Source organism: Orbicella faveolata, unplaced genomic scaffold, assembly GCF_042242905.1.
Source record: "Orbicella faveolata isolate gen_17 unplaced genomic scaffold, um_ofav_v1 contig_25, whole genome shotgun sequence".
NCBI lineage: Eukaryota > Metazoa > Cnidaria > Anthozoa > Scleractinia > Merulinidae > Orbicella > Orbicella faveolata.
In genome coordinates, this window is record NW_028301553.1 from 6,091,997 (window position 1) to 6,117,958 (window position 25,962).

At 39.4% G+C, this 25,962-nt stretch overlaps 1 protein-coding gene and 1 pseudogene across 3 annotated transcripts; both read right to left on the reverse strand.

The window, feature by feature from the left end:
- Positions 1-786: 786 nt before the first annotated feature.
- LOC110065739 (uncharacterized) lies at positions 787-1,745 on the reverse strand (annotated as a pseudogene).
- A 5,466-nt stretch (positions 1,746-7,211) lies between these two features.
- LOC149108724 (uncharacterized) lies at positions 7,212-17,917 on the reverse strand. Of its 3 annotated transcripts, XR_016208540.1 has the most exons (4): positions 17,816-17,917; positions 14,464-14,543; positions 11,429-14,211; positions 7,212-8,166 (listed from the first exon to the last, which is right to left on the reverse strand). XR_016208540.1 is itself a non-coding variant. In XM_089293958.1 (2 exons), exons 1-2 carry the CDS (start codon positions 8,533-8,535, stop codon positions 7,969-7,971), a joined length of 321 nt encoding a protein of 106 aa, XP_089150084.1. In that variant the 5' UTR covers positions 8,536-10,275; the 3' UTR covers positions 7,212-7,968. The 3 variants fall into 3 exon arrangements, 1 of the variants encoding a protein (XP_089150084.1); XR_016208539.1 differs by having other exon boundaries at positions 11,429-14,543; XM_089293958.1 differs by lacking the exons at positions 11,429-14,211; positions 14,464-14,543; positions 17,816-17,917 and adding an exon at positions 8,413-10,275.
- Positions 17,918-25,962: the final 8,045 nt, after the last annotated feature.

Below are 25,962 nucleotides of genomic sequence, written 5' to 3' on the forward strand. Positions count from 1 at the left end.
AGTTAATAATTCAGAATGCATAATAAATGTATGGGGTTGTACGGAAATCTTTCCAAAAACACTTCATCTTGTATTGTAAGATTAACAATAAGGACTCTCCCGTTTTTGTCACCGGTTATGCTAATATTTTCAGCTTTTAGAGTTGGTCGAATGAGAGTCATCACGCCTCTGCTATGTTTTGAACCATGGGAGTAGAAAATGTCTCGTTCCCACTCCCCTCGCCAGACATTTTCAATTGCTTTGTCGTTATAAGTTTCTTGTAAAAATATAACATCATATTTACCATTATGAAGCCACCGAAATAATTTTCTCCGTTTGATCACCTTGTTGATGCCTCCAATATTCAGAGAAATGTATTTCACACTCATCACAGCTTGTACAATTTAAAAACTCTAACATTTGTAAGGCCGCAACCAAACACGCTTTATCCAGGTGTGCCAAACCAAGATACTACAAACGAACATTACACAAAACAAAAAACCTGAAAAAATGCACATACTGATTGAGGCGCTTAGCGGCTTGTATAGAAGAGATATTGTTGGTATACGCCAAAATTCCACGTTAGTTTTGGTTGTTCTCTTCTACAATTCCCCGCGCGTGAGTTAGAAATTCAGATTTTTGAGTTCATTGATAACCTGCTATCAAGCGTTCTTCGCCAAAAACAAGCCAACCAACAACAAAAAAGAGACACTCAAGAAAAAGAAGAAGAAAGCCCGATCGCAGGTTTTCTAATTAAGGCAAAGAACAATAAGAAAAAGTAAACAAAGCAGGAAAAAGTCGCGCAACTTTCTTCATAAATGGATGCAATAACCATGGAATAACCAGCGAGATTGAACCATTAACGAAGAGAGAAACTGAGAATAAATTTAAAACCTATCTAAATCCTCTTGGCTGTAAATTCTAACTGGTTGGTCAGCTAATGATATTTTCATAAGGATTTTACCGTCTATTGTCCAAGCACTGTGCCACTGCTCCGCCTTCTTGCGCCTCCAGACTTAAGCAAAGAGTTCGCGCCGCATTCTTGTCAGATTTTCGTTGGCGTATACGATACCAGCGCCTTGAAAAGTTCCGTTCAAGTTTTGATTCTTGAGACTTTTGCGAGCTGCATATAGCTCCTTCCTTGCACGATATGATTTGAATCTGACAATAGTCGGCCTGGGTTTGCTTCGGTTCCTGCCTGTAGACAATCTGTGACAAATATCGATGTCGTCATCTCGAATCGGAACATTGCCGGAGCGCTTTTCCAAGTGTAATAACAGTTGCTCGGCAAGGTTTTCGCCTGTTTGCTCTGCAGGTGTACCGTGTATTTCCAAATTGTGCTTGCGGGTGTACTGTTCGAGATCATCGATTTGATCAATCGCCATCCCCAAGTTGACGTACAACTGGTCTCGTTCTTCGATAGTTTGGCTTAAGGATTTCTTAAGGGAATTGATTTCAGTCTTGAGCTCTTTTTTCTCCGTCGCTAATTTCTCCATTTTAGTAATATGGAACTCCAGTGACATCTGAAGATCGTTGTACTGTTCACGAATAACTTCATGTTCTTCAAGCAGTTTGTTCGTGTTTTCTTGGATGTTGTTTAAGACTTTCCAGAACTGCCAAATCCGCTATGTTAGGTTTCGTAATTTCACGGATTTTGCAGGCGGCTTCTCGGTTTCTGGAGAACTACTACCACTGCTTCTTTCAACGCTTTTACCTGGGAAGTAGTATGTAATTTGTTCTTCCTTTCGTATTTCCTTATCATCCATTCCTTAACACCACAGCGGGGGAAAATAAAGGCAGACTACGAAAACGTGCTGCCATTAGACCGTCCCCAGTCTGTGAGAAGGTTTACTACCATTGCATATAGTTTTCGTTTAGAGATGTATATATTTTATGGATGGCATTTTAAACCTAGAACTTTATAATCCATGATAATGGGAAAAACTCGTAATTGTTTCGTGTTGCTTACATGAAGTTAATGCGTTGTCTTGTACATGCATGAAATAAGGGTATTTTTCTTGGGTAAGTCCAAGCCTAGCCCTTTGCGAACGTTGTTATCTGAATGTTACAGAATTTAGCCTTTTTGTCCATGTAAGCACATAATTTGCAAACGACGCATTTTACCTACAGTAATGAAATTGTTTGATGTTTTGTGTCGGTAGTTGTTTTTTTTAACGGAGCTCCGGCGGCCCGAAGGGCCGCAAAGCGGAGCCCCATACTCCTATGGGAAAGAAAAGGAAACCCATGAATTGATTTTCTCATGGTTATCATGGCTAGCGGTATTGCTCTTGGGCGCGTACGCACGACGACGACGTTGGAGTCGCGCAACATGGCGGTCATACTCCAAATAATAGGCTGGCAGAGACCTGCAGCCTTGGTTTACCGTGTACCTCTTTGGTTTTGGACATCCATGTTATGATCAATTGACACCTGTCAAAACAAGGTATCCGCTGACCAGTATCACGTGACCATATTGCGAGCTCAAGTTTAGGGCTCATCGAGGTCACGTGTTTTTTGAAGTTGAACGCTGACCAAGTGCTGGTTTTCGATTGGATCGCGAGCTCACGTCAGGTTAACTTGTTGAAAACGGGGCCGGGTTGTTCGGAAGCCGGTTAACGCTAACCCAGGATTAAAAGTTAACCGAATTATAACTTTATTCTCTATACAAATGTTTTTCGCTGCTTTGTTTTGTGTATATTGTGATTATTAAAACTCGAAACAGAAGGCCAAATAATACACAGAAAACCTCACCGCAAAGTTACAAAACTCAAATCAAAATTCTACCTTTTCCTGGGTTAACGTTAGCTTAGTCGGGCTCTGAACAACCCGGCCCAGGAGCTACGCTTTTAGGCTGGCCTAAATCTATATATTTTTTTCCATTGGCAAAAACACTCTTTCACGTGACTCTGATGATGACTTCCGCTCAGGTTGTCGACTCGTCAGTCGTTGTCATCGATAACAGTCCTTTTCAGGATCGACTGTGACGCGCAGGTTTTAACTCTGTTGTATTTAGGAGTGGGGATAAATCCTACTTTCACATTGTGATAGTTGGAAAGTTAAATTAAAGAACTGTGCTTTGAGAGACTTATTTCAAAAATAGAGCCCATAACTCGGGGCGTCTATCTTCCTAACTGTGCGCCTGTGAAACGGCTTTTCAAAGACTTTTACCGCGACCGATCACAGCATCCTGTTACTAATAACAAGTGATGGCTTGCAGTGTCCACGCGAACAGCCATACTTATTCGCTCATGTACATGAGAAAAATTCTCGTACTGGGTTGCATGAAAAGGAATAGCGGTACGTCTCTCCTTTGTACCTTGTCGTTGCGCCGCTCTGTGTAGCATATTGCGGCGATATTTACGTACACACCGAACACCTGGCACAAGCTATGCCTCGCTTGTGTCGTTCTTGGCTTTCTTGTTTAGAGTCATTTCTGGCGCGTCACGAGAACCGAGTTTTCAGCAGGATGTTTTTTCGTATCGTGTGCACGACAAAAGTTTGTTTTTTTAGCATTCTGTTTTTCCCTAATCATTGTGGGTCATTGCTCTTCGTAAACTAATAACGCTTTCGATGTCGCTCTTTTTGTTTGGAAGAGAGCCTCGGGAGCGGAAGCACTTACGGGATTGTTTGGGAATGACCATGTCTAAGCGACTACCAGTCAGCTAGTGTTTTTTCTAAATCAGCAACAATATTCTTTGGGAATTTCAAACTTTCACAGCTTAACCAACAACGTTTGAACTTACTTACAACAACTTTTCTTGTCATATATGAGTGAGTGGAGGCGAATTATTGAAAGTTAATTGTTGCTCTAGAGGAAGAAAGACGACACGTTCATTCAACGATATAAAGTAGCTCAACGCAACGATTCCTACCCGGCTCCCCGGCAAGGTGAGATAATTCTTAATGCACGTTTTGATGAATTCCTCCTCTCACGCACAGAGAAAAATCATTATACTGTATTGTCTTCACCATCAGTAATTATTTTCGCATAGTAATTTTTTTTTAGTTAGCTCTGAATAAACCGATATTCCAGAATCAAATATGCGCTGTTAGGCTAGAGCCCTGCACCCCAGTTCACTGGGCGGCTTAGAGCTAGTTCTACTGCAGTCTCCCCGGGGGGCGGGGCGGTACTCCCAGAAAAGTTGGGCGGGGGTGTGCGGCCCACTTCCCAAAACCCTGACACTATTTATGACCAAAATCTGCGATTTTTGCTACTCTATATATGACCTGACCAAAAATTAATACCCTATTTATGCCCGTTGTGGCAGGCACAGTTCAAGTTATGAAGGGCTTTTGTTGACAGTCTTATTAATAACGATGAAAAAGTAGCTTCTTCTAAGAAACATACGCAATTAAAGACTAGAGTGCTAAAACCATACCCTATTTAACACCGAAATGGCCAAAATCGATACCCTATTTATGACCAAAACGGCTGAAAATCCTTACCCTTTGGGGCCGCACATACCTATATAGCACATATAAGGGGGTACCCCCCATCCCGGGCTGCAGTCTGCCTGTATATAGTTCCTCTCTGGTTTTCTTGCGCCGGCTAGTTTCACTCAAGTATGCTTGAGATAAGTAGCACTTTGGTTTTGCATGCGGTTAGTTTCACTCCAGTTTGCTTACGAATACTCGGTTCCATATAAGTACCACTTTGGTTTTGCACGCGGTTAGTTTCACTCCAGTTTGCTTACGACTACTCGATTCCACTCTAGTTCGGTAAGCTTTCACTCTGGTTTTACTTACGGTTCGTTCCACTCTGGATTGGTAGCCGTAAGTTCCACTCCGTCCTACCAGCGACTAGTTCTACTGCTGCAGGCTTCTTTAAGGACAAAGCATTTCCAACACTCTCTGCTGAACTTAACTTTATGCATAAAAATTAACAACAAAACGTTTTTACATCTGCAGTTTAAAGCTGCAACAACCGACCTGTCAAGGCCATGTCCGTCAACCATCGTGTTACACTTCCTGGCGAATCGTGATCATCTCTAAATACGGTTTACATTAACATATTTTCCTTCGCATTGTTAGCTCTTTACAAAATGACTTTCTGACTACAATTTTACACTGTTCCAGTTAGATCTGATTAAAGTAAAATTAAACCAGGAATACAAAAATTATTATTATAAACAACATGTTTCTAGCATCAAAACTAAACTTAACAATTAACTTACGTAGAGAGTTGTCGTTGAACAACTAGATAAACATTACATTTGGAGAACAAGGGACGGACTTAAGGTACCGCCTGCTCCCTGAATTACAGGAGTACGTGTTCCAAGAATGATTGTCTCAATTACAAATTCAGGGAGTAAGATAAGGAACTATAGTTGTTCACGCTGAAAAGGTGTTAAACAGCTCTGTAATTAAGGTCAAGGAAAAAATTCCCTTATCGTAAATTTGGCAATATTACTCTAAAAAGTCAACCTAAAAAACCTAAAATATAAGGGAAAGGTAATTTCCAGGAAATTCTTGCGTAATCATCCAACCAAGTAAAAAGGCAATCATTCTTTTAATACGAGAACAAATAACTGTTATTTTTATAAGGTAACTAACTACATGCAAACATTCTTTACTAAAACAATATTTACCACAGAAACAGGACATCTGCTCTACGCCGAATTCACGATAAGAGAAAGCATATGTTGATCGGTACTAATAACAACTCAGCGTAAGTATTCAACAAGTTAAGTAAAACCATCTTCTCATACTAGGAGAAAATACCAATTGATCTACGCTATTAGAGGTGATCTTAATATTCCCGAATACATATGTTACATTTATAATGTGACCCTTTTTGTTCCTGCACCAAAACAATTAAGCTATAATGTTTTTAGTCTCCAAATCAGTCATTATACGCGAATACCTCCTTCTTAATACATTTTTTACCAGTAACAATATTAACTCAGCTGGCTTGCGGTTTGTTCTATTCTGGTTTACTTGCGGTTAGGTCCCCTCTGGTTTGCCTATGGTTAGCTTATATTTTTCAGCCATAGTATTAAAACAGTGTTTTATCTAGAAACAAGTGTTTTTAAGGTCTCTCAGCGAATAACTGAATTTGGAGTATACATTCTAGGAACGAATATGCTATCATTCAATTCTACATGATATATTTAGCGCTTGCAGGGAAGGTTATTGCTTTTGGCTCTCCACAAGGACTGTTGGATATATGAAGGCGTTACAAACTAGGAAACATCCTTAATTAGATCAATCAAACTTTTGGCTGAGAGAACTACACTTGAAATCTTCGCTGTCAATGCCAATCCGTCTGTGGCGAGCGTTGCAGTGACAGTGAAAGACACTTGAACAGCAGTCATGAACCAATCCCACTTGCTCATCTCGCAGACCATACTCTCAATGATCATCCATAGGAGTCCAAATGCCTGGAGCTTCTTGATAAGTTCGAATATGGTTTTAGCCATTTCCCATGTATCATTTCTTTCCCACGCAGTTTTGAAATCCGAAATAAACGTCTCTATCGCCATCCTGGCCTCTGGATTCATCCCAAGAAAATCACAGGCTTTTTCTATTGCGCGTGACCTGGCAAAGCTGCTCAAAGATATTTTAATGCCCGTCACGTCCAAGACAAGGAGAACAACATTGATGACGGTTCTAGCATATTTCAAGTACAGCCAGTGCATAATCTAGGAAGAATGGATTAATTGAAACAAGACGCCTGTTGGGCGTACACTCCGGCCATTTTAGGGGTATGTAGGTTTCGCGTTTGAGATCGATGTTGGGGGGTTGATTTATGCCAAAATGATATGTATGTATGCTTTAGAATAAACAATGGGCTGTTGGGCATTCAGTTGGGCTATTTTAGGATTTGGGTTGGAATTGGAAGATAACTTTTTTTTTCTTGTTGTGCTCTTATATTTGGCTCTTATATTTGGCTCTTCCTGTTCTGGATTATAAATGGGTGGGTGGGGCGGGGGTTTACCTGTGATGAACTGGTGTGGTACAGATAGCTGAGCAAAGTGCTGGCTTTATGATACACGTATAATTGCATTTTGAGTTTTCAATATGGTAAAGGAAATGTTTGGTTTGGACTAATTATAACATGTGATTACTGAAGTACATCTGACTAGGGGTTTTTCAATCCATAAATCTAATGAGGGTGCACATGCGCCGAACCATGAACCACTCTGTTTTAGGTTTAGGTTGTGAAGGTAATTACAAAAGCTGCATAATTGTTAGTGTTTCTTTCCCTGCATTCCCCTAATAAAATACAAATGTTTTCTTATTATTAACTAACAGTTTTATTTTCCTTATAGAAAATAAGTTAACATGGTGATAAGTAGAAGGCAGGAAACTATGTAAAATTGTACGGGAACAACAACGAAACAGATTCTACGAAAACTAAGAACGGTATAATAAGAATAATATTAGGAAGGCTAATATTGTTCTTGTATGGTGGAAATAAAATGGGCTTATTTTCCACTTTAAATCTCTTGTACAACATTAACTAAAACATGATAAAACGTAGTCAAGCATTTACCAAAATATTAATATTAAAACACTAACTAGTACATGGTAGTACTGTGTTTTGGCAATGTTTGAAAATGATTTTGTGACTGTGTATTTGGAACAACAATTATTAAGACCAGTATTGTAAATGTCATAATGTGTGGTCCAACATTATCTAAAGCATGCTAAACATTAACTACAACATGGTGGTACTTTTCAAAGTGATCTTGTGACTGTGTGAAGGTTCCACCATCAGAGTTTTAAATTTCTGACACAGCAAGAACTAAAACATGGCAAACATTAACTAGAACATGGTAGTGCTTTGGTGAAGGTTCCACCATCAGAGTTTTAAATTTCTGACACAGCAAGAACTAAAACATGGTAAAACATTAACTAGAACACGGTAGTACTTTGTTTTTGCAACAATTTTTCAAAGTGATTTTGTCATTTTTGTGAAGGTTGTATCACTTAAGACAACAATAAAGAGTTTATGAGGCCACTAAGTGTCTTGTCACTCCAAGTCTTTTACTGTGTTTTTACTTTCTTTGATGGTGACTCTTGTTCTTGGGAATCACCTTGTGTTTCTTTAGCTGGTGTAGCATGTTCAATTACTTTTCTGTCCAGATCCAGTCGTAAGATGTACTTTGTATTGAGAAGGTTGATGACATCTTGCTCTGTGGGCTTTATTTTGGGAGTTTGCCAATTAAAGAGATGCTGAATGACCTGAAAATTAATAAAATGTTGGGATTGAGGAATGAACTGAAATGGTTCTTGTTATATATCATAATCTGGTGACAGTCAGTGTAAGGAAGGAAGGGGGTACTTATTGGAATAACAAGACGATAGTCGAGGGGAAGCGCTTCTACAATGGGGGTGCTTATTGGAAGGAGGGTGGTAAATGAAATCATTATTGAAACGTTTTTAAAGTAAGGAATGCATGCTTGTACAGTGTACAGTTTAGATACTTACTCCTGTATTTGCTGAAAACCATTGCTTGTTGTTTAGGCGAACCATACAGTGGTTACTTAGCTGTGTGCTTTCTTTTAAGAACATGGTCGAACATGTTGGACTTGTTATTGTTGGACTCTCCATGTACGTAGTTTATTGTACACAGCTCGACACGGAACTTTTCCTTTTGAAACCTTCAAGTCACATGTTTTACAAATGTATTCATTGTTATCAAATGATTTCTTATTTGTGAAAAGAAAGCGAGCATTATATTTAGCTTCCTTAAGTTGAATAACTGATTTTCTATAAAGTAGTCTATTGCACACAGAACATGTGTAGTATGGACCTTCCATAATCTTCTTATGGAAAATTGAAATAAAATGACTCAAGTCATATTGTGAGGTTTTATTCGGATCTTTTGGAACTTTTTTGGATCTTTTATTGTGAGGTTTTGTTTGGTTATTTGGATCTGATGTTTTGTTTTCTTTCCTCTTATGACAAAATACATTTTTGTAATATAAAGCTTTTTGTTCTGTGCGGACTTTTTTCTTAGCAGGTTCAATTTGAGCATAGTTCCGTTTGCGTTTGTTTGCAGCTAATACTTTCTGTGAAGTTGACATATGCTTTTTCCTAATTCTTTGCCTTCCAGTATTAGTTAATTGGGATGTACACAATAAAAATTGAATACAGTACTCTACTTCATGACAGTTGAATTTGTTTGTTATAACATTGCCCAATGTTTGAATAAGGGAATCTACATCATTGTCTTCAAATAATTGAAGTCCTTGATTTTCATGGAATTCCATTACAAAATATTTTGTCTTCTTTGTTTTAGTGGTACCACGACCAGAATGGCAAAAAACACAACATACACAGTAACCAGAGATCCATAGAAGAAATCCAGTATTCATGTTTTTGTTTTCTAAAATTAACCTCTGAAGGACTAGTTTGGTGGACAAAGAACCACATGAAAGGATTCCTTGGTGTTTTGAACTATATTCCACATCTACATCAGCGTCATAGATCTTAAGCCTACTTGGTAACTCATTAATTGTGGGCTGGTTACTGATGTCAAGGTTTTCTTTGTAAAATATATTTCCATGTTCAACAACAGCTTCTAATGTAACTGACTTCCAATTACTACATGGTTTGATAATTGAAAAACAGATACAATAAAAACATATGGCACAGTTCTATTTTGCATTAGTTTCCATAGTAACATCTGCATTAACTGCAGCTGTTTGACAGGTCACATTTTGATCATTGGATGAGAATGGCTCATTATCATTATGAACAACTTCATTTTCTGATACAGAAATGTGTAAACCTTTAAGCTCAAATATGGCATCAACAGTATATGAAGTCTGAAAGTATTCCACTAATTTATTCATTCCCTGGGCATGCAACAATACACATGTTCCTTGAGGATGGGCCATACCAAATGAATCTCTAGCATGGGAATCAAATACTTTAAATGTACCATCTAAAGTATGATAAATTGCTACAGTAGTATTCTCTATTGTCAACAGGAATGAGTTATAGGTTTCTGCTAGTAAAGTGTGCAAAGCCCTATCCAGGGGCATGGAGTAAGGAAAGTCTTCAATTGAATAATTGCTGTTTGCATGTAGCCTGCAAGTATAACTTTCACTATACTGCAGCTTGTAATTAGTGTCGAACACTGTAATCATTGTTGGTAACTCTGTTAACATCAAAAAAGAGTTTCTGGATATTCTTGATAGACTAGAATACAGTTCATTACCAATGTTCATAATTTCAACCAAGTCTTCTGCAGAAGTAATTGAATTCTTGTTGTTATATATTAGACTACATACTACGATTATCAGTTGAGTAAGGCGGGACGAAAGTTTGGTCACCAAGTTTTAACGTAAAAATCGTGTTGTTGTCACGGGCAACTTACCTCGTTTCTGTTGGTAACAATATCAACAGCCGTTGGTCACCTGTCGCGTCGCCTACAATTTCGCGCACTTTGTTGCCAATTGACGTCAAAGGCGGACAAGTTGCCAACGGATACGGAGCCAGTTGCTCGTGACAACAACATGATTTTTACGTTAAAACTTGGTGACCAAACTTTCATCTCGCCTTACTCAACTGATAATCGTAGTAAAGACATGGCTACACATTGCTGTCCAGCATTTTGACCAAACACTGCAACATTACCTTGACAATATGGTGCATCGAGTGTTTGAGAAGGAACAACTGAAACTGGCCCTGGATTTTTTTCTATATCCGTACAAAGGCTTGATTGGCAATAGTTGACTCTGTGATTCAAATTCTTATAAACCCGTGATTCTGTTGAAATATCTTTACTTGATGCATTTGGAAATCTACCGTTTCCTTTCAGCTTAAACTTCAGGTTAGCAGTCTTACGATTTCCTCTGCGTGATGCTACAGCAAGATGAGATTTCATTCCCACGGAGAAAACTCGCTTTTTTCTTAGTTTAACCTTATGAGAAGATCTGCATTGAACGGTGTTATAACTGTAATCAACAGTTGAACGAGCACTTCTAAATGTAGTATAAAGATGAATTCGAGATGACCGTGGTACATTCCTGATAATGTGTTTTTTAATTAACCTCCTTATTTTCCTGCTTTTTTGTAGAACACGAGTAAGCCGTTTCACTGAAATTCTGCTTGGTTCACGATCACATCGAACTATATGGCAGCTAGCCTTAACACGATGATAATAAATAAACTCAGCATATCGAGATCTACAGTCCTTTATTGAAATAGACTTGTCTTTGCCAAGTTCTGAGCAAGAATAATTACGGTCATTATTCACTTCTAACTTGTTTACATAGGAATTCTGGCATTCAGGTTCTGAGTGGTACATTTTCGTGCAATCGATTTTTGCGCAGGCATTCAGTGTACTTTCATAAGTTTGGCATTCAAGGTATCTCACTGGCATTCAACTTTTATTTGTATTCGGCCGATATGAAGGCTAGAATGTTGCAGTGTTTGAGAAAAGCTACAGCACAACTCAAAATCATAACAAAGAAAACACAACACTTGAGCTTACCTCTACAAAAGTGTTCGCTCGCCAGTAAACAGTATTCCACCGATCTTTTCCGCCAGTACTTTTCCACAAGTTTTTCCACGAGCGTGGCCTGTCACGTTGAGCAAGTGATAGGTCCGTGGAAAAGCTCGCCAGCAAAGCGCCCTGGGATTACGTCACACTATTGCGCAAGAATGCAGAATTCTGGCGACGACTACAGATCAAGCCGAATTTTCAACTCCTGCCCTGGCCCTGAGGGCCTGGGCCGGAGTAATTAACCAAGTGCGTTTCTAATCATTTATAAACCTTGTCTAAAATAATAGGTTTGAAAAAGCTATTCTAATTGCCAATTTACACTCTATCTACCTACAATACCTACCTTCCACCCAATCGATTCATCAGCCCGCCCGCCCGCCTGTCCGGGCCTGCCAGCCAGCCAGCTTATCAAACCAAGTCAATGTAAAGCGTCTTTAGGCAAACAGAAACTTGTCAATTTTTCATTTGAATATTGTCCCCAAGAAGTGCCCGGCCAAAGTAGTGCTTAGATCGCCCGTGATGGGTTAACTTCCTCAGATAGTTCTCAAGACACTCAAAATTTACTTGCTGCTTAAACCTCATTCGACAACAAGGAAGCAGCTGAAATGTGTTTGCGACCATGGATTGGATAGAGAACGGTATAAACATTTAATTATTGATCCCCGTTCTAGAGTTTAGTCGTCAAAAATATCTACTTTTGATAAATTTTGTGTTCATGGCGTTTGTTTTTGCAATAGATCGTTTTCACTGTCACGCAAGAAAAAATAAATCGAAAACCATCCAGTGGAAAAAGCTATGAAATTATGATGTTATAGAAGATAACTAAATAAGCCATTTCTCCAAGTTTTAGGCCTGTGCGTTTCCCCAAACTTCAGATATTCGTCGAAATGTTTCGCCGATATTTACAGAGCCCAGTATGAAAACGCCATGTTGGTGTACCTCCGTGGTACACCAATATGGCGGCGGGAAAATAGTGTAAACATCTGGAACTTACTTTGGCTATCTAGGCGACTGATTATCAGTACTGATCAAACAAGCATCTACATAAGCACTTTTCCTAATGCTTTAACTTCTAAAAAGGCTCAAAATCATGGGATAAGTATATATTTTTCGACAAACTCGATCATAGCCTTGTGTCACGCACCTCCATAACCCTGAAATTCAAAATGCTCCGGATTCCAAAAGAAGCACGCTATTGAGCTGTAAAATTGTAAACAGATATAAATATACCGCCTCTTGTACCTGATGAGGACAAAAACTTCGGTGGCTCTTTCGTTTTGGATTTTAGAAAGTGATGACGTCACGTGAAAACGATCTATATTTTAAAAACTAAGGTGTATTCACCAGTTTGTTTATCGAGCTAGAAGATTCTAGCATTATTTAAATAGTTCACCATTAGGGTAATGTAGACTTCCGAGAAATGAAACAAAGAAATAAAATACTCTGCACAAATTCGCCTAACTTGTCCACGTTTTCACCAAATAAAACGCTAGATTGGGACTTTAGGAGTGCTATTGCATCAAATAATATGAGTCACAGCAGGACCTCTGAGTTCGTTTCAACATCATTGGAAAGAAACTTTGATCTGCATAATTAAATCATAAATATCTAAGTTTCTTGGAAACCCAAGGATCAATACAGCATTGGACTAAGTTTATCTATGTGAAATATGACATGACGAAAAAGGGGCGGCAAGAGCAACATTGATTTATTTATACCACTGTGTTTAGTCAGGATTTCCAAAAAGTCATCACAAAGCATGTTTGAAAAGAAATTCGAAAAACCTAGTCGCGCATGTCGCAATGGCGAAGGCTTCGCAACGTTATTTTTCATAGAACTAAACGTTGTTCTGCGGTTAAAAACAGGCTCTCATCAGTGGCTCTTCTCAGCATAAGAAGCAGGCGAACTTGTAGCATACGGAAATTTTCGTCAGGCTTCGCCGTATTCAGCATTATCCGGTCGCTTTTTTTTTTTTTTTTATAAACTTTCACTTTCGTATTTATAGAGCTTGCCAAACCTTGAATGGGCTGCCAGGATAAATTCGCGTTTCATAAAAATCATGAACTACTGGGAAATGAATCGCCCCCGCGTAAAACCGCAGCAGCCTACTTAGAACACCAAAATTTTCCCTCGGAACAATGTGAATACTCTTTGACTGCCATTACGTAACGGCATGCAACCGACAACAGTCTGTCTCTTAATCGATAACTGTTGGCCGTGTTCTCACTGTCGATATTTTCTGACGTACTCAGCCAATGAAATCATTGCTCATATAGCCCAAAATTAGATTTTCACCCTGCTTTCATGATTAACTTGTTCATGAGCTTCTCGAACTTCATTTAACAACAAGAGGAAACGGGTGCACGACAACGGACTAGAATGGACTAGAATTACTTAATTCTTGTATTAATTTTTTATTAACTGTATTAATTATTTATCTATTAATTGTAGTTATTTTATGTATCTTATTAGTACACGACCCCTCAAGCTTGTTAGCTTTGACGTCTTTTATCGTATATAAATAAAGGTTGTATGTATGTATGTACGTATGTATGTATGTATGTATGTATGTATGTATGTATGTATGTATGTATGTATGTATGTATGTATGTATGTATGTAATGGTCATATAAACCAGCAAATACTGATACCCGCTCATGAGACGTTGTTGCATCGGGTACTAATCAACAATTGAAAGTAATTCTGATTACAGATTAATACTCACCGATGTTTTACTTTTCTCGATAAAGCACAAGGTTTCAGGACACCGCCTGCAATGGTGAGCGATGGAACTAGGCTATATTGGACTTGTTTAATCTTCCAAGTCAGATACATTTTTCGATTGGAGGAGAACATGTCACGTGCCATGGATTAAAACACACTGAATCCCTTGGGGCGGGCTAAGCCCACTAACTCCAGTTTCAACTTTAGACTCGCACGTGATCAGGTCGTGGACCAGAAAAAGCCTTGCAAATTTCACAGGGAGCTCTCACATCTGATCAGCGGAATAAAGATTTACTTACCTTGCTAGTGTCGTCTGATGTCAATGGCGGCCATTTTGAAGACGATTTGCTTGAGAGATCTGGAACGAGTTGCGAGGAGTCTGAGAAAGAAAAATTTTCGAAACGGTTCGGATATGTAACTTTAGAGTGGAAAAACGTATTATGCATGTCCGAGTTTTGACTGTGCGCCAGGCATTCTCTTTCCCAGAGGCCGCGCTCCTTCTGTCAGCACCAAGAATCGCGACCTTTGGGAAGGTCTGATTTTCTGAGCACGGGCAGAGTAATCGTTAGGTTTCTCAGACTTGACTCTTTGCGTGCGCAGAGTGACGGGAAGTCGGTGAATTGCGGACTTCCTGTGTTGGACCTTCCCAGAGGTCGCGATTGTTGGAGCTGACTAAAAAGGAGCGCTGCCTCTGGGGACGAGAATGTGCGCCAGGCTCCAAGTTTGAAAAAATGGCGGTAATTTCGTTGATCGTGTTAATAAAAGAAGTTGCGAACTTTATACATTTTCCCAATATTCCCGATAGGCAGCAACATTTTATAATCACTAATGGAAGCCAGTTGTATTGTTTTCGTGGGGAATCAATTTTTTTCAGACAAAATTAACCTAAAGACGGTTTCCGAACCCTTTCTTTTCTCGCAGAATACAAGAAATTTCGTTGCAAAGACACATTTTATCTACAGCCCTTTACATATTAAGAAATAACACACAAACTGCGGTGACAAACATGAAAATAAAACGCATTTTGGAAAACAAAAGTCATTAACTTGACGTTTCGTATGTTTCGACATACATCTTCAGCAGTGACCGTTTGGAATAGAATTAACAACTAAATGTAATTAAAGATAAGTGTCTGATTAAAGTGCACCAACACCAAAAAAAGTTTTTCTCTAAAACGAATCCGCTTGTTATTCGAAGCATTTGGGCGAAAAACTTTTTGAAGTGTTGCGCGACCGCGTTTTAGGAAGTCTGGGGCGGCGGTTGCTGATAACGTCTACCCAGGAACCAAACACGATGGCACCTCAGTCAGCTCTCTGTATTTGCTCGAGAAAATGGAAAACAAAACTGATCGTTTTAATATACTTTGGGACTAAAAGGTCCAAGTTTTGTTTCAGAATCATTTCTTTCTCGTCACTGGAGTGAGAGTTAAGTTTGGATTCGGAAGGCTCCGAAATAAACTTCGATCGAGCATGTTCGACAACTGTGAACTCACTGTTCAGAGCTTTGAGAGCAATTTGCGATATTTCAAGCGACGACGGGGAAGACTTCTTCGCGGACGAGCTGCTTGTATATTAGAAAAGGAAAGCTAGATACGAAGTGGAAGAGCAGGCAAACGAAAAGCAGGAGAGAAAACTCAAGGACTGCTTTGGACGGGGTGTCTGGAAAACCCGAATAGCGAATAGCGAATAGTCGCGAATAGCGAACAGCGAATAGTCCCGAATAGCGAATAGCGAATAGTACGAATAGTGCGAATAGTGGCGAACAGTCTCGAATAGTGGCGAATAGTGGCGAATAGTGGTAAATAGTGGCAAATAGTAGCAAATAGGGTACCCAGTATCTCGCAGTCAACCTCGAGCAACTTAGGATGGGATTTTCCCGCTAAAAAGCACAGACGCTTATTAGGACAAAAGGTGTTACTAAAGGTAATTTCTTCTGTTTTAACCGCTGCAAAAGTGTAAATACGTCTTTATTAGGTTATCCTTGTGTTTTCTGTTTTCTTAATGTCGGCGATGGACAGCCTACTAGCCTGAGTCCTGAGAAGAAAAGGTAATAAATTCAGTGAAATTCTGTTGTTTATTTAAATAATTAATTAACGCTGGATATTAGGTCTAAAGCGGTGACTATCGACGACTATTCGTCACTATTTGCCACTTTTCGCGACTGTTCGCCACTATTCGAGACTATTTGCACTATTCGGGACTATTCGCGACTATTCGCCATTCGCTATTCGGTTTTTCCAAACACCCCTTTGGATGGTAATTTCGTCACTTAAACACAGGATTTCCACGCGTGTTTATAACCCGTTTACTCTTGTCCTTAGCGAGAATGTATTTTGTCAAGGTATGCATGGTTGTTCATGGTTCGTTGCAAAGACACATTTTATCCACAACTCTTTACATAGTAGAAGTAGCTTCTTCTAAGAAACATACTGAATTCAAGACTAGGGTGCTAAAACCATACCCTATTTCAGACCGAAAAACTAAGGTGTAATAACTTGTTTGTTTATCGAGCTAGAAGATTTTAGCATTAATATTTAAATAGTTAACCATTACTGAGGGCAATGCAGATTTCCGAGAAATGAAACAAAGAAATAAAATACTCTGCACAAATTCGCCTAACTTGTCCACGTTTTCACCAAATAAAACGCTAGATTAAGACTTATAATCTTTAGGAGTACTTCTGCATCAAATAATATGAGTCATAGCAGGACCTCCGAGTTCGTTTCAACATCATTGGAAAGAAACTTTGATCTGCATAATTAAATCATAAATATCTAAGTTTCTTAGAAATCCAAGGATCAATACAGCATTAGACTAAGTTTATCTACGTGAAATATGACATGACAAAAAAGGGGTGGCAAGAGCAACATTGATTTATTTATACCACTGTTTTTAGTCAGGATTTCCAAAAAGTCATGTGGCTACAAAGCATGTTTGAAAAGAAATTCGAAAAACCTAGTCGTGCATGTCGCAATGGCGAAGGCTTCGCACCGTTATTTATCATAGACCTGAACATTGTTCTGCGGTTAAAAACAGGCTCTCATCAGTGGCTCGTCTCTTAACATAAGTGGCAGGCGAACTTGTAACATACGGAAACTTTCGTCAGGCTTCGCCGTATTCAGCCTTATCCGGTCGTTTTTTTTATTTATAAACTTTGACTTTCGTATTTATGGAGTTTGCCAAGCCTTGAATGGGCTGCCAGGATAAATTCGCGTTAGTTTATAAAAATCATGAACTACTGGGAAATAAATTACCCCCACGTAAAACCGCAGCAGCCTACTTAGAGCACCAAAATTTTCCTCGGAACAATGTGAATACTTTTTGACTGCCATTACGTAACGGCATGCGACCAACAACAGTCTGTTTATTAATCGATAACTGTTGGCCGTGTTCCCACTGTCAATATTTTCTGACGTACTCAGCCAATGAAATAATTGCTCCTGTAGTTCAAAATAAGATTTTCACCCTGCTTTCATGATTAACTTGTTCATGAGCTTCTCGAACTTCATTTGACAACAAGAGGAAACGGGTGCACGACAACGGACTAGAATGGTCATATAAACAGCAAATACTAATACCCGCTCATGAGACGTTGTTGCATCGGGTGCTAATCAACAATTGAAAGTAATTCTGATTACAGATTAATACTCACCGATGATTTACTTTTCCCGATAAAGCTCAAGGTTTCAGGACACCGCCTGCAATGGTGAGCGATGGAACTAGGCTATATTGGACTTGTTTATTCTTCCAACTCCAAATACATTTTTCGATTGGAGGAGAACATGTCACGTGCCATGGATCAAAACACATTAAATCCCTGGGCGGTCTAAGCCCACTAACTCCAGTTTCAACTTTAGACTTGCACGTGGTCAGGTCGTGGACCTTAAAAAACCTTGCAAATTTCATAGGGAGCCCTCACATCTGATCAGCGGAATAAAGATTTACTTACCTTATTAGTGTCGTCTGGTGTCAATGGCGGCCATTTTGAAGACGATTTGCCTGAGAGATCTGGAACGAGTTGCGAGGGGTCTGAGAAAGAAAATTTTCGAAACGGTTCGGATATGTAACTTTAGAGTGGAAAAACGTACTAGTATGCCTGAGTTTTGACTGTGCGCCAGGCATTCTCGTTCCCAGAGGCCGCGCTCCTTCTGTCAGGACCACGAATTGCGACCTTTGGGAAGGTCTGATTTTCTGAGCACGCGCAGAGTAATCGTTTGGTTTTCACAGCCAGCCAGATTTGTTAGACTTGACTCTGTGCATGCGCAGAGTGACGGGAAGTCCGTGAATCGCGGATTTCCTGTGTTGGACCTTCCTAGAGGTCGCGATTGTTGGAGCTGACCAAAAAGGAGCGCTGCCTCTGGGGACGAGAATGTGCGCCAGGCTCCAAGTTTGAAAAAATAGCGGGAATTTCGTTGATCGCGGTGATAAAAAAGTTGCGAACTTTATGTATTTTCCCAATATTCCCGATAGGCAGCAACATTTTAAAATCACTAATGGAAACCAGGTGTATTGTTTTCGTGGGGAATCAATTAACCTAAAGAAGGTTTCCGAACCCTTTCTTTTCGCGCAGAATACAAGAAATTTCGTTGCAAAGACACATTTTATCCACAACTCTTTACATAGTAGAAGTAGCTTCTTCTAAGAAACATACTGAATTCAAGACTAGGGTGCTAAAACAATGCCCTATTTAAGACCGAAATGGCCAATACCCCGTTTTTACCAATACAGCTGAGAAACCCTACCCTTTGAGGCCGCACATACCTATATAGCCCATATAAGGGAGTAGTACCCCCACGCCCGGGCTGCAGTCTGACAGTATATAGTTCCTCTCCGGTTTTCTTGCGTCGGCTAGTTTCACTCAAGCTTACTTGAGATAAGTACCACTTTGGTTTTGCATGCGGTTAGTTTCACTCCAGTTTGCTTACGACTACTCGGTTCCACTCTAGTTCGGTAAGCTTTCACTCTGGTTTTACTTATGGTTCGTCCCACTCTAGATTGGTAGCGGTAATTTCCAGTCCGTCGTACCTGCGACTAGTTCTACTGCTGGAGGCTTGTTTAAGAAGAAAGCATTTCCAACACTCTCTGTTGAACTTAACTTTATGTACAGCAACAAAACGTTTTTAAATCTGCAGTTTAAAGCTACAACAACCGACCTGTCAAGGCCATGTCCATCAACCATCGTGTTACACTTCCTGGCGAATCGTGATCATCTCTAAATACGGTTTACATTAACACATTTCCTTCGCATTGTTAGCTCTTTACGAAATTGACTCTGACTACAATTTTACACTGTTCCAGTTAGATCTGGTTAAACTAAAACTATAAATCAGGAATATAAAAATTATAATTGTAAACAACATGTTTCTAGCATCAAAACTAAACTTAACAATAAACTTACATAGAGAGTTGTAGTTGAACAACTAGATCACATTACATTTGGAGAAGAAGGGACGAACTTAAGATACCGCCATTTCCATAAATTACAGGAGGCGTGTTCCAAGAATGATTGACTCAATTACAAATTCAGAGAGTAAGATAAAGAACTATAGTCGTTCACGTTAAAAAGGTGTTAAACAGCTCTGTAATTAAGGTCAAGAAAAAAGTTCCCTTATCGTAAATTCGGCATAAAATAATACCCTAAAAAGTCAACCTAAACAACCTAAAATATAAGGAAAGGTAATTTCCAGGGAAATCTTGCGTTATTATCCAACTAAGTAAAAAGGCAATCATTCTTTTAATGCGAGATCAAATAACTGTTATTTTTATAAGGTAATTATGTGTAAACATTCTTCACTAAAACAATATTTACCACAGAAACAGAAAATCTGCTCCACGCCGAATTCATGCACGATAAGAGAAAGTATGTGTTGATCAGTACTTATAACAACTCAGCGTAAGTATTCTACAAGTTAAGTAGAACCATCTTCTCATACTAGGAGAAAATAACAATTGATCTACGCTATTAGAAGAGATCTTCATATTCCTGAATACATATGTTAAATTTATAATATGACCCTTGTTATTCCATCACCAAAACAAGTAAATTATAATGTTTTTAAGTCTCCAAATTATTATACGCGAATACTTCCTCCTTAATACATTTCTTACAATTAAGAATACTAACCCAGTTTGCTTGCGGTTTGTTCTACTCTGGTTTACTTGCGGTTAGTTCCCCTCTGGTTTGCTTATATTTAACTTTTATTTTTCAGCCATAATATTAAAACATTGCTTTATCTAGAAACAAGTGTTTTAAAGTCTCTCAGCGAATAACTGAATTTGGAGTATACATTCTAGGAACGACTAAGCCATCATGTAATTCACGTGACATATTTATCGCTTGCAGGGAAGGTCATTGCTATTGGCTCTCTACAAAGACTGTTAGATTTATTAACCCTTTGGAAACTTGGAAACATCCATAATTAGACCAATCAAAGATTTGGCTGCGAGAATTCCACACGCAATCTGCGCTACCAGAGCCAATCCCCCTGTGGCAAGCGTTGCGGTGACAGTGAGAGACACTCCAAGACCAGTCATCAACCTATCCCACTCGCTCATCTTGAAGACCACACTCTCAATGATCATCCACAGGAGTCCAAATGCCTGGAGGTCCATGATAAGTTGGACTATGGCTTTAGCCATTTCCCATGGATCATTTTTTTCCCACGCAGCTTTGAAATGCGAAATAAACGTCTCTATCGCCATCCTGGCCTCTGGATTCACCCCAAGAGAATCATGGACTGTTTCTAATAGGCATGACCTGACATAGCTGCTCACAGCTATTTTAATGCCCATCACGTCCAAGACAAAGAAAACAACATTGATGACGATTCTAGCATATTCCAAGAGCAGCCCGTTCATGATCTAGGAAGAATGGATTAATTGAAATTAGCAAAGTGCGTTTCTAGAGATGATAAATCTTGCCTAAAATAATACGAAAAAGAAGCCGTTTTTTAAAACATTTAACGATAAAAATTGCGATAAAACATTTCGTAAAAGCATGTTAAAAGTTTGTTGACGACGTTTCGACGTTTGGCTAACGTTATTATCAAATCAAAGAGTGAATGATAAAAAATGTTTAAATACTGAAAAGACAATAGGTGATGGAATGTTAAAAAAAAAAAAAGAGTTTTGCGCGAATCCATCACCTATTGTCTTTTTAGTATTTAAACAGTTTTTATCATTCACTCTTTGACTTGATAATGACGTTAGCTAAACGTCGAAACGTCGTCAACAAACTTTTATCACGCTTTTACGAAATGTTTTATCGCAATTTTTTTTATCGTTAAATGTTCTAAAATAATAGGTTTGAAAAAGCTCTTTTAATGAACAATATATTTACACTCAATCTACCTACAATACCCACCTACCCACCCATTGATACACCAGCCAGCCATCTTATCAAACTCAGTCAATGTAAAGCGTCTCTAAGCAAACAGAAACTTGTCATTTTTCATTTGAATATTGTCTCCGAGAAGTGCCCGGCCAAAGTAGTGCTTAGATCGCCCGTGATGGTTTAACTTTTAAAAACTAAGGTGTAATAACTTGTTTGTTTATCGGGCTAGAAGATTTTAGCATTAATATTTAAATAATTAACCATTACTGAGGGCAATGCAGATTTCCGAGAAATGAAACAGAAATAAAATGCTCTGCAAAAATTCGCCTAACTTGTCCACGTTTTCACCAAATAAAACGCTAGATTGGGACTTATAACCTTTAAGAGTGTTACTGCATCAAATAATATGAGTCATAGCAGGACCTCGGAGTTCGTTTCAACATCATTGGAAAGAAACTTTGATCTGCATAATTAAATCATAAATATCTAAGTTTCTTGGAAACCCAAGGATCAATACAGCATTAGACCAAGTTTATCTATGCGAAATATAACATGACAAAAATAAGGGTGGCAAGAGCAACATTGATTTATTTATACCACTGGTTTTAGTCTGGATTTCCAAGAAGTCATGTGGCTACACAGCACTTTTGAAAATAAATTCGAAAAACCTAGTCGCACATGTCGCAATGGCGAAGGCTTCGCACCGTTATTTATCACAGAGCTGAACATTGTTCTCCGGTTAAAACAACAGTGGCTCTTCTCAGCCTAAGAAGCAGGCGAACTTGTAACATACGGAAATGTTCGTCAGGCTTCGCCGTATTCAGCCTTATCCGGTCGCTTTTTTTTTTTTATAAACTTTCACTTTCGTATTTATGGAGTTTGCCAAGCCTTGAATGGGCTGCCAGGATAAATTCGCGTTACTTTATAAAAATCATGAACTACTGAGAAATGAATCGCCCCCACGTAAAACCCAGCAGCCTACTTAGTCACCAAAACTTTCCCTCGGAACAATGTGAATACTTTTTGACTGCCATTACGACGCGGCATGCGAGCGACAATAGTCTGTCTATTAATCGTTAACTGTTGGCCGTGTTCTCACTAAAACTGTCGCTAAACTCGTTGTTTTTAATATTTTCTGACGTACTCAGCCACTAAAAGTATTCTTGGTTTTCATGTGACGTAGTCATATTCCAAAATTAGAAATTATCCTTCCTTCTGAGGTTTTAGTTTCATCAGATAAAAGGCCCTGTACGAACGTGACGTTTGGCAATGTTTTAGCTCGACAGAGTTCTTCTTTTTGTAACAGAGCACTCCAAGCTTTTGCGTTGCGTGACATGAAAATGGCGGCCAGAAAAGACTGTCGCGTAGGTCAAAAGACGAGTTATCGCTTTAGTTTTTGTTAAATAAACGGTGCTTGCACTAGAAGAAACATTTATTTCAATGTGTCGGAGCACTAGAGTAAAAATGTTCGTTTCAATAGCAAAACTCAAGGACGGATGTTTTTGTTATTTTACGGTCGCCATGTTTGTGCCCCTCCGAAGGGCACAAACATGGCGTCTCCATACAAAGCTCTATAAATTTGGATGACACGCTTCTGCGAATAACGGGCGAATGAACAACAGCAGAAACCTGATTCTTGGCGAGGTTGTTTATATAGCAATCATCTATCATATCCTAGATTCTTGAATTTATTTATTGAATGGTTACGATTTTTAGTTTTGATCTCATGACTGGTGAAAACCAAGAATTGCTCAGATAGTCGAAAATTAATTTTTCACCCTGCTTTCAAGATTAACTTCTTCATGAGCTTCTCTAACTTCATTCGACAACAAGAGGCCGAACAGGTGCACGACAACGGACTAGTTAAAGAATGGTCATATAAACCACCAAATACTGATACCCGCTCCTGAGACGTTGTTGCATCGGGTGCTAACAATAATTGAAAGTAAATTGGGTTACAAATTAATACTCACCAATGTTTTACTTTTCCTGATAAAGCACAAGGTTTCACAACACCGCCTGTAATGGTGAGTGATGGAACAAGGCTTTATTGGACTTGTTTTATCTTCCAACTCAAATACATTTTTCGATTGGTGGAGAACGTGTCACGTGCTATGGGTCAGAACACACTAAATCCCTGGGGTGATCTAAGCCCACTGACTCCCTTGAAAAACAACAATTTGAACATTAGACTCGCACGTGATCAGGTCCGTGGACCTTGAAACCTCGCAAATTTCACAGGGAGCCCTCACGTCTGATAAGCAGAATGAAGATTTACTTATCTTACTAGTGTCGTCTGTTGTCGATGGCGGCCATTTTGAAAACGATTAGCGTGAGAGATCTGGAACGAGTTGCGAGGGGTCTGACAACGACAAATTGTCGAAACCGTTCGGATATGTAATTTTAGAGTGGAAAAACGTATTAAGCATGCCCGAGTTTTGACTGTGCGCTAGGCATTCTCGTTCCCAGAGGCCGCGCTCCTTCTGTCAACACCAAGAATCGCGACCTCTGGGAAGGTCCGATTTTCTGAGCACGCGCAGAGTAATCGTTTCGTTTTCTCAGCCCGTCAGATTTGTCAAACTCGACTCTGTGCATGCGCAGAGTGACGGGAAGTCCGTGAATCGCAGACTTCCTGTGTTGGACCTTCCCAGAGGTCGTGATTGTTGGAGCTGACCAAAAAGGAGCGCTGCCGCTGGGGACGAGAATGTGCGCCAGGCTCTAAGTTTGAAAAAATAGCGGGAATTTCGTTGATCGTGTCAATAAAAAAAGTTACGAACTTTATACATTTTCCCAATATTCCCGATAGGCAGCAACATTTTAAAATCACTAATGAAAACCTGGTGTATTGTTTTCGTGGGAAATCAATTTTTTTTCAGACAAACCCTTTCTTTTCTCGTAGAATACAAGAAATTTTGTTGCGAGGACACATTTTATCCACAACTCTTTACATATTGCATCCATATAAGCAACCCACTGAATATATAAACAAGAGAACCTCTCAGCAGGCAGGGAGCCTTGTTTTCTTAACGGTAAAATGCCGAATTAAATTCGTGCTTGCCCAAGTATAAATAAATTAACCGAGCAACATCCTCACGATCACGCACCTTATAATATCACAGTCCGCCGCTCTTTCCAACCATTGCGAACCGATCATGCGAGCCATTGCAGCTTGCATTATTACCTGAGCCCGCAAGTAAGGCTAGGGATGCGCAGAAAGCTGTGCAGTACGTTTTCCCGCTCTGAAATATGTAACAACACTTTCATCACGGGGGGCTGGAAGCCCTTTCCGTAATGCAGGGCGTCAAAGTTCGCTCGAGTTTTCACAGATGCAAAGAAAACTTTTCCTTAATCAGGTTCACTCGCCGGTTTTTTCACTTGGTTGCTACTTCAATGTTGTGACCCCAAGCTTGGGTGTATCTTCTGTTTATGCGTAGAGGAAAATGTAAAGTAAGATTGTAATGTTTGTAAATGTTTATTTCAATCGTTTATCTTTGTGAAAGTTCTCAATTTCTGTCCGTATGCAAAATGGATGACGTCCATAAAAATGCCATATAAATTATAACCGAGTGTCAACTTATACCTTGTGGGATTTGCTGACAGATTTGTGGGATTTACTGACAGATTCTGTAAATAGAAGATAATAAAGTCGATTGATCTCAAATTAACTTCACTGTTTGGTATGTAGAAAAACAAGCACTGAGTAGAGTGTCTTCTCACTGTGTTCCTTTCGCCAATCTGGAATGAAGAAGAAATTAGTCGGGCGAAATTATACTTTGGGCCTTATTACATGAGTTTTAAAGCTAGCCTTTGACATAATAGCGGAGCTCCGGCGGCCCGAAGTGCCGCCAAGCCAAGCCACCTACCCATATAGGAAAGAAAAGAAAACCCATGAATTGATTTTCTCATGGTTATCATGACTAGCGGTATTGCTCGTGGGCGCATACGCACGACGAACGGCGATGGCGACGGAGTCGCGTAAGATGACGGCCATACTCCAGGTAATAGGTTGACAACCGTGAGACATGTACCGGCTCGGTTTGTAGCGTCGCTCTTTGATATTTGACATCCATGTTATGGTCAATTGACACCTGCCAAAACAAGGTATCCACTGACCGTATCACGTGGCCATATCGCGGGCTAAAGTTTAGAGCTCATCGAGGTCACGTGTTTGTTGATGTTGACCGCCGATCAAGTGCTGGTTTTCGATTAATTCGCGGGCTCATGTCAGGTCAACTTGTTGTAAACAGGGTCAGGTTGTTCGGAAATCGATTAACGCTAACCCAGGATTATAAAAGTTGACCGAAGTATAATTTTTTCTTGTATACAAATGTTTTTTACTGCTTTTGTTTTGTGTATTCTGAGGACCATTGGATTACTCAAACTCAAAACAGAAGGCCAAACAACATTAACGGAAAACCTCAGCGTAAATTTGCAAACTCAACTGAAAATTCTCGCTTATCCTGGGT

What these genes read in the sequence shown, in the direction of transcription:
- LOC149108724 (XM_089293958.1), bottom strand. Translation starts at nt 8,535, where the DNA reads ATGGAGAGTCCAACAATAACAAGTCCAACATGTTCGACCATGTTCTTA. An exon ending in GGTTTTCAGCAAATACAGGA is followed by an intron (nt 8,167 to 8,412) that starts GTAAGTATCTAA and finishes ATTAATTTTCAG; the next exon opens with GTCATTCAGCATCTCTTTAA.